We start from the raw sequence: 13,248 nt of genomic DNA on the forward strand, positions 1-13,248 counted from the left end.
AATCTTAGGACACCTTCAGGTAACTCGTCTAAGTACATCCACTACAGTGAGCTGCCTGTGTGCACCTTTGAAACTTGAAAGCACCATGAATGTGCACAGCATCCACTGACACTGAAATATGTCACCTCAGGGATCAAAGTAAATGCTGACTTTACATGGAAAACATGAAGAAAATTGAACTACCCTGGAAGTCTATATTAGATACTAAAAATGCAAGAAATAAATTAAATAGGCTGCTATTAATAAAAAAAAATCAGATTACATATACAGCATAAGAACACACACAAACTTTTTAAAAGACATGAAAATAAATGGAAATGGCCCGAAACAATTTAAAGATCCTGTAACAAGGCATTACTAAAATGCACATAGGTCTGTAACAATTGAGTTGGTATTCTAGTTTTGAAGGTGAATTTCACATGCTATGGTTTAAAAATTCATATTATTTTACAGTACATCAGCTGATAGATCAAGCTTACTTAAATTTTCCTCAAGTTCTCATAACTTGCAAAACTGAATTTTCTCTTTAAACACTGCCTTTGTTTAGCAATGTGGACCAAAAAAATGGCAGCTACTGCTGCAAATTAGTGTTTACAAAATTAAACTGGATGTAGTGAACTGGCTTAGGTATAAAAAAAGCCCAAAACTAAGAAACTAAAACCCCAACAAAAACCAACCAATCAACAAAAAACTACCAAAAAAAACCTTAAATGTTCTACATGAAGTATTCTGAAGATCGCAAATTCCTTTCAACCTCATGCAGAGCCTAAGTGCAGCATTTACACTTCATAAACTCCAAGGATTATATATGCTCACCATTTTTAACATGCTGTGACAACACCAAGCTCAGGAGGGTCCACCTTTCTGAAGAGGCTGATCCTGATGAGGCTGCTCTAGGTTTTAAACCCAGGTGACACAGATCATCTGCCAGCATTACCAGTTTTTCTCCAAGCGTGTCCCCTTTGAGCCAGTCAGAGACTAAGGAAAGTTTTGTTGTGCTTGAGCATGCCTGGATCACAAGAAAAACATTCCAAGAATCTTTTGAGGATATAGAATAATAGAATGGTTTGGACTGGAAGGGACTATACAGATCATCTTCCAAGTTCCAATTTAAGTACCAACCCCCTGCCATGGGCAGGGACACCTCCCACTAGACCAAGTTGCTCCAAGCCCTGTCCAGCCTGGCCTGGAACACTTCCAGGGATGGGACAGCCACAGCTTCTCTGGGCAGCTCCCTGTTATGAAAATTAACTTTTATTCCTAAGCATAAGATTAGTATGTCAAACTTGCATACACAGAGCGAGAATGATATAATCTGCCACAAACAGCCTTTAGATTTTACATCTGCAACAACACCCCCCAACTTTCTCTTTGCCAGAGACAGCAACTTATGGCTGGGTCAGATCTCTACTGCAGAGTGAAACAAGTCATGCTTCCTTTACCTTTCTCCTCAAACTATAGAGCCCAGGAAACTCCTGTATTAGAATTAGAAAAATAACTTCTGGATGACCAAGTTGGCTGAAATCAAATCTATTTAAAACATAAAAACTGTTTACAGCACCTGAATTTCTTTAAGAAGAAATAGAAGGTCACAAATTAAAAACATTATTTTGCTGATGAGCCACCATAAGTTAAAAAACCATAAAACCTGATCATTCCTAAAATACACAGCATATGTGAGGGAAGATCATATGGTCTATGCAGTGGACTGTAGGTCAAGTGCAATGAGTTCTTGTCCAGAAATTCACCATACACTTCCTATTTCATTCCATCCAATTACTTAAATGTCAATTTGTCAATACTCAGTGTGAAAAAATGGAATACTACCTTTTCCTTATAAGGATGATGACATAAATAATCATTTAAATTATAGGTCTAATCCCCAGCTCCATTTTCTCTAGCTTGGAAGAGATGGTCAACAAATGAGGAATCCCTTTGGCTCAAAAACCAAACTGACCATTATCAGAAGCAATGATTCTTTTGTTTTGGCATCATCACTTCATTTTTAAGACAGTCTCCACATTTAAATGCATTTAAAACAAACACTACTCTGAAACTGTAAGATTTTCAAACTATGGAAATTACAACTACAAACTCATGTGAGTCTCAAAGCTAACATTAAATTAGACTTATTAAAAACTATGCATAACAAGAACAAAAAGAAATCTTAAGAGGTACCTTTTGAATTATCTGGAGGAAAATAACCCATTTCAAATCCATCTGGAAAAGGAAAAACAAAATTCCCCAATATTTAATAAAAATCTTTGCTGAATAGGAAGCAATAAGGCCATTTTAACTGTTCTGTAGGCATAAGGAGAAGCTGCTAAAATTCAGTAACAAAGTTATTGATTATATTATTTTTGTCTTCCAAATCTTTCTCTCCCACAAAATACAGTAAAGGATTGTATTTATACAAAAGGCTACCAATGACTACTATTAAAGTACACTGTATAAAGAAACAAGAGAAACAAGAAATAAAAATTCTAATACTTTTTTTTTAATGATTTATACTGTATAGAAAGGGACAGAACCTTACACCCATCACTATCATGTCAAACTTTCCAAAAAGTACCTTCCTAATGCTGAATTTAACCCAAATTAATCTAGAATTATCTTCCATGCGACAGTGCCAAAGTAAGATTATTAATGAACCACAGCCCACAATAACAGTAATGACTTTGATAAAAATTAGTAACATCATGTACAAGTCATACCTTTGCTAAATCATCAAGAATGACTTTCCTTTCATCATTATTGTTGCAACAATGAAGTACACTGTATAAAATATCAACCAGGAAATGCGTGTCTTTTCTCCAGTCTTCTTTCAGCCAAGTTATTAAATTCATATACAGAAATTGCACAGATGGATTTTGGATATGAGCTTTCACTTCGTTTTGGGATTCAGCTTGAGCAGGGCTTACATCATTTCCCTGCTCTAAAAGTACTTGGAAAACTCTGTTTGAAGAAAAGGAGTTGAGCAGGGCAGAGAGAAATTTCAAATGCTGTTCTGACTTCTGTTCATTGATATACACAATGCTCAGCTCAGCCAGGTTGCAGACTAAGCTCTCTAGAGGTTCTTTCCTTAGACGTGAAGTTTGCTGAAAGTCAGCCTGAATTTCAGAATCACTATTTCTCACTTCTGTGAGCTTTCGACTCTCTGTGTTCCTTTCAGATTCATCTTCATCTGTAAATCTGATTTTTAGAGATTTTCTATTGTTTGGTTTCGTAGCACTCTTTGGATTCTGAAGAATTTCTAGCATACCAGATATGGCAAACAGTAATTTCTCATCAGCATCCAACCTATCAACATGAAGTATACACATTTTTAAAAGATGGTCCCAAAAATCTGACAACAGTTTCTGGAAAACTTCATTTGTGCTGTCATCATTGGAGAGTTCTGCTTTAGCTTCCCAGGAACTCAGCATTTCTGCTATTTGATAAAATAATGGTCCACTCTGTAACTTGGGCTCCTTAAGTACAGCACTGGTAAAAGGAATTAGCTATAAAGACAAAAAAAAATATGAAAGAACAGTGATCCAAACTATAAAATAATTTTATTCTTTATAATACCAAGAAATTATATAATTCTGAAAAACATTCTGGAAGCAATTCTGCAAATATGATGATTATTTATGTTTGAACACTTTATAAAAATATACAGGATGGGAGGCACTTTTTTTCCCTTAAACATAACTTTAATTGCACAGTAAAAAGGATTATTTCACCAGAAGAAAAAACCCCTAAATTCAATACCTTTATTTTTGTTACACACTGCTCCCTACAGCTCCCTGAAAGGAGGTGGGGGTGGGTCTCTTCTGCCATGTCTCAAGTGAAAGGATGAGAAGGAATGGCCCTTAATTGCAGCAGGGGAAATTCAAACCAGGTATTAGAAAAAAAAATTAAAAATCACTGTAAGTGTTGTCAGGCATTGGAATAAGTTGCCCAGGAAGGTGGTGGAGACACCACCTCTGAAAGTGCTTAAGAGACACTTGGATGAGGCACATGGGGACATGGTCCAGGGGCGATTTTGGTGGTGCTGGGCTGACAGTGAGACTGGATGATCTTGAAGGTCTTTTCCAGACTTGCAATTCTGTGTGGGTTTTTTTTCATAAAATCTAGGGAAACTCAACAGATAAATTAATCCTCACCTAAAACTCACATTTTTTCTTTAATTTTGTGTTATTAAATGTACACACAACAATATTCAGTATTTCTGATAAATACCTGGTCACATATAAGCATTTGATGAATTTGGCTTTGGTCTTCTCCTTCTCTTTTCTGTAGTACAGCAAAGCACAGACACTCCATAAATGCAGTTATAATTGCTGAACTTTCTGAAGGGCTGGCTATTGTCCTCTCATGTGACAACCTGTGAGAGGACACACAGTCAGTTGTGCTTCCAAGAAACCCAGTACAAATGTCAATGCGCCCTCAATTATGTTCTGATCCAAACACCAGTATGAGAATACAGGATCACTGAATCATTTACAGAAGTCAGATCAAAATAAAGTCAATTTAAAAGGTTGCTAAACCCAGGCAATTAATAGAACCTGTATCAAAATAACTTCTTCATCTGGTCTTCGCATTCAGAAAAAAAAGACCTATGGAAACACAGAAACCATATACAGCACATTGTCTCATATTTCAGACAGCTGGCGAAACTCTTCTGCAATTCTCCATACACACCATAGAGGTTCAGAAAGCATCACTTTTTGTCATTACAGAAGAAAAAAAAAAAAAAAAGATAAAAATAGGAAGGAAAAAATAGAGAAAAAAAAGAAAGCAACCTAAGGACAATCTCACCAGTTTTGAGTCTGAAAACCTGTAATTTCTCTGGTTTTTAATAATTACATCACACAAATGATCATAGAAATATTACAATCATTGTCCTACATGTAATAAAATTCTGTACACTTTTCAAACAAACTCCTACATAACTCTCTTCCCCAAAAGCTCGGCTAATTGCTACACCAACATCATTTGAGAACTGTTTTTTTTTAAAAATAAATGAAATTTCAGTATTTCATAAAATAATTTCTGTATGCTTTTCAGTACACAATGTACAGGTGCACATTTAAATTACATTTGACAGAAAGGTGGTTTTGATGTATTTTAAAGGCACAAAGTAAAAGCAGCTTCATCCTTTAAAAATAAATGAGTATCATGAGTATTACAGTTTCTGCATAAAGGAAATGTCACTATCACAAAGCTAATCCCCTCTGTAAGAATTACACACTGGTGAGAAGTAATTAATGACTCTTAAGAGTCACCCTTGACTATAATTAATGTTCCATATTCAAATTTGTCATGGAATAAACACAAAGCTTTGACAAGGAAAGATAAGAATGCTTCATGCAAGGAAGACGTAGTAAAGTCAAAAGGAAAGCTGAAGGTTTAAGACAACAGGAACAGCCACAAAGGACTGACTCCAGTTTGGATATTAAAAAGAATTTTAAAAATATTATCTCATTCATCTTTAAACGCTTAAAGGTTAGTTTCTTTATTTCCAAATGTAAAAGAGACTGATTCTAAATAAATAAATTTGTGGTCCATACCCTTGAATTATAGAGCTGAAAAAAACTCTGAAGTACTCCAGCTTTGGCTCCACAACAACAGGAGGCACCTTGCTAATGAAAGGCAGGAGGTTTGGGTAGATAACAGTAGCTAATCCTCGCCCACCTTCTCGAAGCACTGCCCAGAGCTTCGGCAGAACTCCTTTTCTGGCATTTACATGACTCCAACAGTCCTACAGAAAGAAATTCACTTACTATAAATTAAATAACAGTATGCTGCTTCAAGAGAACTCCCAAGGTAGCCATTTAACCTACCTCCCTGTATTACAGCTGAAACAAGTTATTGTGAAAATTAAATTCTGTTAAGTTACTCACTTGCCACTATTCTTCAAAATTAATTTCTCCCTATTTTGGTTTGTGAAGTTAACATGATAAAACTATTTCTGCAATGTTTAAAATCCATTGACCTTCCTTGTTAGCCAACTGCAATTAAAGGTTTCTCTTTAATAATGTTTTCATGATGCTTCATAGAAATCACTATTGTAATTAGTCCTGTATTTCATTTTAAATTCTCATTATCAAGGCCAACCAGTGGCTGAATTTAGAAGTATCACTAACTTCACAACTTTCTTCGAAAATTTTCTGACAATTAGAAAATGCTTTGGCACTTCCCCTCCCTAATTTTTTTTTGTCATCTGATCTTTTTTATTTATCATCACATTTATTATCGTTCAAGGTACCTATATTTATAACTAGTTGAACAAAATCTGTTTCATCTGTTCATGAAAACTCATTACAGTTCATTACAGCAGTTGCAAAAGGGATCTGCAGCGTTAAACCCTCAAAGCATCCCAGTCTATGGCAACACCTCATCCTCCTAATAAATTCAAAGCCGGTGTTTCACTTAAAATTAAGGGGAAAAAAAAAAAAAGAAAAAGCTATAGAACCCTTACATTTGAAGGGAAACAAACTAACCAAAATGAACTGCAGATCGTTTTTGTAACAAACTAACCAAAATTGCACTGCAGGTCGTTTTTGTAACTGTCTTTAACAAAGAAAAATGTTTTAAGCATTATTTGACTTACTAGTAACTACATTTAATGAAAATGTTTCAGGGTAATTAAATTAAACTCATGAAACAACTCTAATTTTCAGATATGCTGGACATGATCTATTTGAAAGTTACAGTGAAAGAAGGAGGATGTAGCCTTAAGGAGTTCCTGTTATTAATTATAAAGAAAACCCTGTCAAGCTTGTCTTCCTAATTCTACACAGAAAACAACACTTGGTGAAAAGTTAACTTTAATGAAAAAATCTTCCCCTTACACTTCTCACATTACCTCAATAGTGGTGATAGTGTAAAGCACTGCTTCCCAAAGAGCAGGACACACCACTGCATCACTGTCATCAATGCTGAAAAGAACAGCAGGACAAACTCTTGGTGCTTCAGCTTTCATCACCTCAGGCAAGTGCTGGCAAAAAGCAGAAATCAGCTCAAAGAAAGCTGAGCGAACCTGACAGAGGCCACAGAAGGAAAAACAGAATTTGTCACTACATGTAGTTTATAAGATTACTTTTAAAGTCAACAAAACCTTACAACACACCATCCCCATATTTTAACATATTAACAAAAGTTAAAATATTATTAAAAATAAAGCAAAACAAAGCACTTATCAAGCAGTTTTATCAAATATTTTAACATAATTTTTTTAATGATAAAATGTTTATTAAAAGTTGTATTTTCATATACTTCTCAAAAGGCGTTTTTTTCCCAAAAGCAACTTAAAGCTTTTAAACAAAATACTATTGCATGAATTCATCACCCTATGCACGGCTGGTCTTGGCAGACTAAAGACCAGTAAAATGGTTTAAAAAATGAAAATCCCAAAGTATTAAGAACACCTGCTGTAAGTTGACCAAGTATGTATCTTCTACATGAATTTTAAATTATAGCAGATTTGCAAGATGTAGATTGTGATGATATGGAAATAAAAATTTAGCTTACTACATAAATTTTCAAACAATATTGTCTATATTGAGTTTGAAGGCTTTTTAACATTAAGTCTGGTCAGATATTAGTCCCATATTGAAAAGATTCATAATTATGTTAACTGAACAGTCTCTTTAGCCTTTCTGAAATCTACCTAGAAACCTAAAGGCTGTTTCAAATCCAAGCAAAGTATCAAGTTCACCCTTGTAGAATATACTTCCTTAGGTTAAGGGTATGACTTTTAACAAAAACCAAGCAAAATAAAAGAGAAATTAAAAAGTCACCTGTGATACGCTGTTTTTGCTATATTTCCAAAATTTGTTTTGAGACAGAAGTGACATTAACTTTTCCTCCAATGAATGCATCTCTTTCTTTGGCAACATGCTGAGCAACTTTTTTAAAGCTAACAAGGAACAGGTCAGAATCCGGAAAAATTTGGCTTCCCTTTCTTCTGCTGGTACAGTTCTCAGAAAACAAAACAAACAAAAAAGTCAAAAGTGGACCACAAATAGACCAGTAGGCATCCCAAGTTTGTCTAAACTAAACTGCCTTCATTTTGTTGTGTTCTTTTATCGATTCCAGATGCCAGCAATGTAAATATATTAACTTTCCATAGGTTCTAAATTACACTATAAAGTGTTAGAAAAAGAAGAGTTTCAAGTTATCTCATCTTCCAGCTACTCACAAATGCTATTCTTAAAAGAGCTGAAACAAGAATTAGATAACTGGTAACACTTTCAAAACCATTTTTATTGAAGTCTCAAACAAAGGTTCTGGGATCTGGACTCAAGTAAGTACTCTGTGTCCTCAAACAAAACTAAATTCACTACTTCCAGGGACAGAGAACCCAATAAAGACCAAGATTTAAAGTCTTAAATATACATTTAAGCAGGCAAACATACTGAGGGTCACTGAGTGTATCAGCTGTCTCCTTCAGAAGGTGATCCTGAAGTACCTATGGGGAAAAACCAACACATATAAACACAAAGAAATCTAATACTTTTATGTGGACAATATAGTCCACACATTATTCAGAAACAGCCCTACAATAAAATTTCACAACCTCTGAGTTGTATTTCTAATATTTTTAGACAAGCTAGTAAACACACTAGAAAAGAATTTGACTCATTCTGAACATACTAGCTGTGGTACTGTCTGAATTAAGTCTTCATAATACTTAGTAAATTGCAGCCCTATTGCCAATGTGCTCCTGCTAAAAAGAAGCCAAGCTCAGGCAAATCAAAACAGGTTTGCACATGATGGGCTGGCAATGCAATCTTTTACCTTTTTTTAATTCAATTGAGTCAATTGAGTATCATATCTGACTGGCAGAAGACCGTAAACCTTGGTCAGAATTAAACCTGTAGATGCTGAAACACTGTTCAACATTCCTCATTCCTTCTTCACTGTAGCTAAACTGCTCCAGCATCATTTCATATGTCAGCAACATTATGTGTTGACTAAGCATCATTACATAGGAATGCACACAAGGAAATTCACTATTCATTCCTTTGGTTCGTCATTCTCAAGTCCAAAAAAACAGATACATTTTTTCTCTGCATTATTTAGTCTTCTTTTTTTTTTATATTTCCTTACAGAAGTAATTCTTCCCTGTGAGAGTGGTGAGGCACAAGCACAAGTTGCCCAGAGAAACTGTGGCTGCCCCATCCCTGGAAGTGTTTAAGGCCAGGTTGGACAGGGCTTGGAAAAACCTGGTCTAGTAGAAGTTGTCCCCGTCCATGGCAGGGGGTGGAACATGAAGACCTTTTAAAAGTCCCTTCCGACCCAAACCATTCTATGGTTTTCTTCACAGGGGCAAAGTTTTAGGTGAGAAAGAAGTTTAACTGTGAAGAATAGATGGGGGATGACTTTGAAACTTATAATAGAAGTTGATATACACAAAGCCTTAAAGAAATACTAAAGTATAAACTCACATTAAGAATTTCATCCTTACAGAATACTAAGGCTTCAGGTTGCTTGCTTGAAGGAAAAGCTTTTTCAAAAGCTACTTTTGCAGCAGAAGCAGCAGGGGGATAAGTGTCACACTGAGCAATCAGCCAGTAACCCATGATACTTTTTAAGTAAGGAGCTAAGTGTTTTTTTACTTTAAGAATCAGTTGCTCAAAAGATTGCTGAGTTGCTTCTCGAACACGGCGATCGTGATCCTATTAAACAAAGAAAATAAGGAAAAAAGGAGAAAGGTTTATTGGTTTAAGAAATGTACCTTTGATTTCAGGTACTTCAAAGCAAAATGGTGATTAAAAAGCCGGGTTTGCAATTAACTGGATTTGAAACATAGATTTAAAAATACACACCAACGACAAAAACTGTTTGGTAACCCAAGGTTACCAAGGTAACCCAAGGTATGAGGAGAGTCCCAGTTTAGTAGCATCATATTCCTAAACTGCTGTATACTCAGAATTGTAACCTTTCCCTGATATCCTTAATAACAGTTTTTGTTTCCAATTTATACAAACATTTTACAGACAGACAAGAGGCAGGAGAAACAGGAAGCCTTGAAGACATCTTTTGAATTAGAACAACCATAAAGCTGTGCACTGTTATTCTTTATTTGCATATGAATTTACAACATCATGATTTTCTACACTCTTGACTCCAGAGAGAAACAGTAGGAATTACTCTAATGGATAAGAATAATGATTAATTTTGTCCCATATGATGCTTTCAACAGTAGCCATTCTAGACAGCTTGGAAATACAGGACATATATCAAGATACTTATTCCTAATCTGGCTACATATTGTCTTTTCATATTTGGGTTTGGGGTTTTTTTTTAGTGTTAGATATTTTAAGGTCAGATATTACTCCTAAGTCAATTTACAATTTATGTTAACTGAACAGACGCTCTAGCCCTTCTGGAAAAAGAACTTTTCCTAAGAAATATAGTACCATCTTTTAAACATAAAGGTCTAACAGACCTATCAAGGAAGTATAGCACAGACATCAACAGTTCAAGATTCCACAGACTGCCAATACTGAAATAAGTCCACCAAAAAAGAACAGTATTTTCCTTCAACTTGATGTTTCTCCTAGAACAAATCGGTAATTCCAACAAAGGTAAATAGGTCGACAAAGACCACCTTAAAGGTAGTCACAGGAAGTATATAGGTAAGTCTTTAATTTAAATACTTCAATACTTACTAGTGAAATTTTACAATAAATTCTCGGCCAGTAAGGAAGAACACCTTTAACAACTTCTGCTTCTCTTTCCTTGCACATCGTCCCAAACTCTTGCATAGCCTAAAATCAAAATATCAAGAGCATGACTTAAGAAGTCAGGCACATATGTTCTGTAATTTACCAGTTTGTATCTGAAACTGCAACTCTCTTTTCCAAGAAATAATTCATTTCTTACAAAAGAGCATCTATAGAGTGCATGATGGACCTTGCTATAGGTTATCCAAGCTATCTTCTGGATTGCAGTTCTAGCAAATCCGCTGAAGTGAAATTAGTGTTAGTTACTTCCCCTTGCTCTTCCACCCTTAAGAAAAATGTATTATTCTCTTACTAAAAATAAATAAATTATGGGGGGAAAAGGATACACCTACTTTTAACTTGGTTGTGATATCCCTTTTAGAAAGTTTTCGCAACACCATTCGGAAATCAGCATCCACAAGGCTGTCTATCTCCTCTGCTCCTTGAATTGCAGGAACATATCCTAAATCACTCTGAGATGTTCCAAAGCCAATAAACCCAGGCACTGTTCCACGTTCTTTGGCAAGGAGCTCTGCAGCTCGACCACTGCTAGAAGGCTGAAAAAAAGCAGGGACAGGAGTCAATTAACTATTGAATTTTATTTTTCACACATCATGCATTTGAAAATATGACCCTATATATATTGTATAATTAACCTGCTAATTAAAATAGAAGTCTCTCAAAGAAGAGTCCACTTGTGCTTTAAACATAGACATTTGACCTAGAAAATGATTCTTCTCTTTAGGATCAGGCTGAGAAAGTTGGGGCTGTTCAGCGTGAAATAGAAAAGGGAGCCTTCATAACATCCTTCTAGTATTAGCAGGGAGCCTACAAGGAAGCTGGAGAGAAGTCTTCATCAGGAACTGTAGTGATAGGACAAGGAGGAATGACTTCAAACTGAAATGAAATAGGTTTAGATTACATATGAAATTCTTGCCTGTAAGGGTGGTGAAGCCCTGACACCCAGGCCTGCCCAGAAAAGCAGGGGTTGCCCCATCCCTGGAAGTGTTCAAGGCCAGGCTGGATGGGGGCATGGAGTAACCTGGACTAGTGTAAGGTGTCCCTAACCATGGCAAGGGGTGGGACTAAATGAGCTTTAAAGTCCCTTCCAACTCAAAAAATTCTGTGATTCTATTTCATTTCTGTGATTCTGTGAATCAGAAGTCTCTTTTCTCATAATGCATGGATACTTATGGAGAATTTCATTGCTTTTATTGCCATATATTGCTTTTTTGCTACACAAAAAAAGCCTAACAGAAAACTCCTCCTGCAAGCAAACAATTTATTAAGAAACTATTTATCCTCCTTCACTGTTTCTGGTTTTCCTAGTTCTTATCATGGGCCAATACAGCTCCCAGGGAATGCTCCTTTTTTCTCTGAAGAAAGAGACAAAATAAAGGATTCTCCCAGCAACCAAGTGGCCAAAAATTATTTAGAGGAATGGAACAAAAACATGCATATGTAACAAGTATAATAAATACCATCACACAGTGTGTGTTTTAGAGCTCAACACCTCTCCCAGTTTACTCCATTTGCTCACTGTACTATTAGCTCAGGTTTGTTTCAACCTCACTCTCTTGGAAAGACTATCCCAAAACTGACTGATGCTTTAATGTCCTCTGGGACACCTCATAATGCAAATACCTTTTATTTCCTAATGACAGCAGTAGTTTTATGAGTTTGTGGAGTATAAATCACCTTTTCTGCATGTGAGCTGTTAAGGACATGCTGCTTTGTATTCCCTAGTCTTCCCTAAATCCAGGGAGGAATTAGGGAACCTGAACACTAGACTTCTACCACAATCCTGAGTGATAGGACAGATGTCACATTATCTCTGGCACAGACTCCGCACAGAAAAACACACCGAATGTACTACCGGCACCTTGCTGAATCTACACCCGCGGTGATTTTGCTGCCCCGCTCTGTACAAATACCACAGCAGGAGTCACACTCCCCTCAAGCACAACCCAGGCCAAGAGGCGGACCCGGCCCCGGCCCCAGCCACCACAGCCGGGCCCGAAGACAGCGCTGTCCCGCCGTGGGAGCCGGGCTCCGGCGGCCCGCGGAGCCCGCCCAGGACACCTGGAGTGCCGGAGCTCCCGAGGCCTGGGCCCGGCCCCGCCACCCTCCTCGGCCCCGCCACCCGCCTCGGCCCCGCGGGCCGCGCTCACCCGCAGGTTGCCCTTGGTTCGCTGCTTGTTCTTGCCCCCCATGGCGGCGGCGGCGGCGGCACCGGGACCGGGGCCCGGCCGGAGCCACCGCGGGCACCGCGACACTTCCGGGGCGGGGCCGCGCGGCGCGGGAGGGGAGGAACTGCAGCGAGAGGCCTTCAACTCAACAACATCCTTTAACGAGAAAATAAAATCCATCCATCCTAAACTTCGAGCGGCCCGTGGGGGCCTCTACGGAGCCGCGGCGTTCTTGTACACTTACAGGGACTTTGGATTTGAGAAAGTTTCACCCACGCTTGTCAAATGGCATCGCTGTGAAGTATCCCTACAAAAGGTGGTCCAAGTCCACACCAAAGCGC

The 13,248-nt window shown here is 37.4% G+C and overlaps 1 protein-coding gene across 1 annotated transcript in view; it reads right to left on the reverse strand.

The window, feature by feature from the left end:
* LTN1 (listerin E3 ubiquitin protein ligase 1) overlaps positions 1-12,979 on the reverse strand; it is a 31,278-nt gene extending 18,299 nt beyond the window's left edge. Inside the window, exons 1-12 of the mRNA XM_005523988.2 lie at positions 12,890-12,979; positions 11,072-11,275; positions 10,665-10,763; positions 9,438-9,668; positions 8,406-8,458; positions 7,788-7,968; positions 6,854-7,027; positions 5,556-5,746; positions 4,225-4,369; positions 2,715-3,500; positions 2,179-2,220; positions 817-1,009 (exon numbers count right to left, since the gene is read on the reverse strand). Of these exons, the coding sequence (XP_005524045.1) occupies positions 817-1,009; positions 2,179-2,220; positions 2,715-3,500; positions 4,225-4,369; positions 5,556-5,746; positions 6,854-7,027; positions 7,788-7,968; positions 8,406-8,458; positions 9,438-9,668; positions 10,665-10,763; positions 11,072-11,275; positions 12,890-12,931 (2,341 nt within the window). The 5' untranslated portion in view covers positions 12,932-12,979. The remainder of the gene's footprint in view (positions 1-816; positions 1,010-2,178; positions 2,221-2,714; positions 3,501-4,224; positions 4,370-5,555; positions 5,747-6,853; positions 7,028-7,787; positions 7,969-8,405; positions 8,459-9,437; positions 9,669-10,664; positions 10,764-11,071; positions 11,276-12,889) is intronic.
* Positions 12,980-13,248: the final 269 nt, after the last annotated feature.

Source organism: Pseudopodoces humilis, chromosome 2 (assembly GCF_049639895.1).
Source record: "Pseudopodoces humilis isolate 2021_Gansu_Grassland_sample_001 chromosome 2, ASM4963989v1, whole genome shotgun sequence".
NCBI classification, from domain to species: Eukaryota; Metazoa; Chordata; class Aves; order Passeriformes; family Paridae; genus Pseudopodoces; species Pseudopodoces humilis.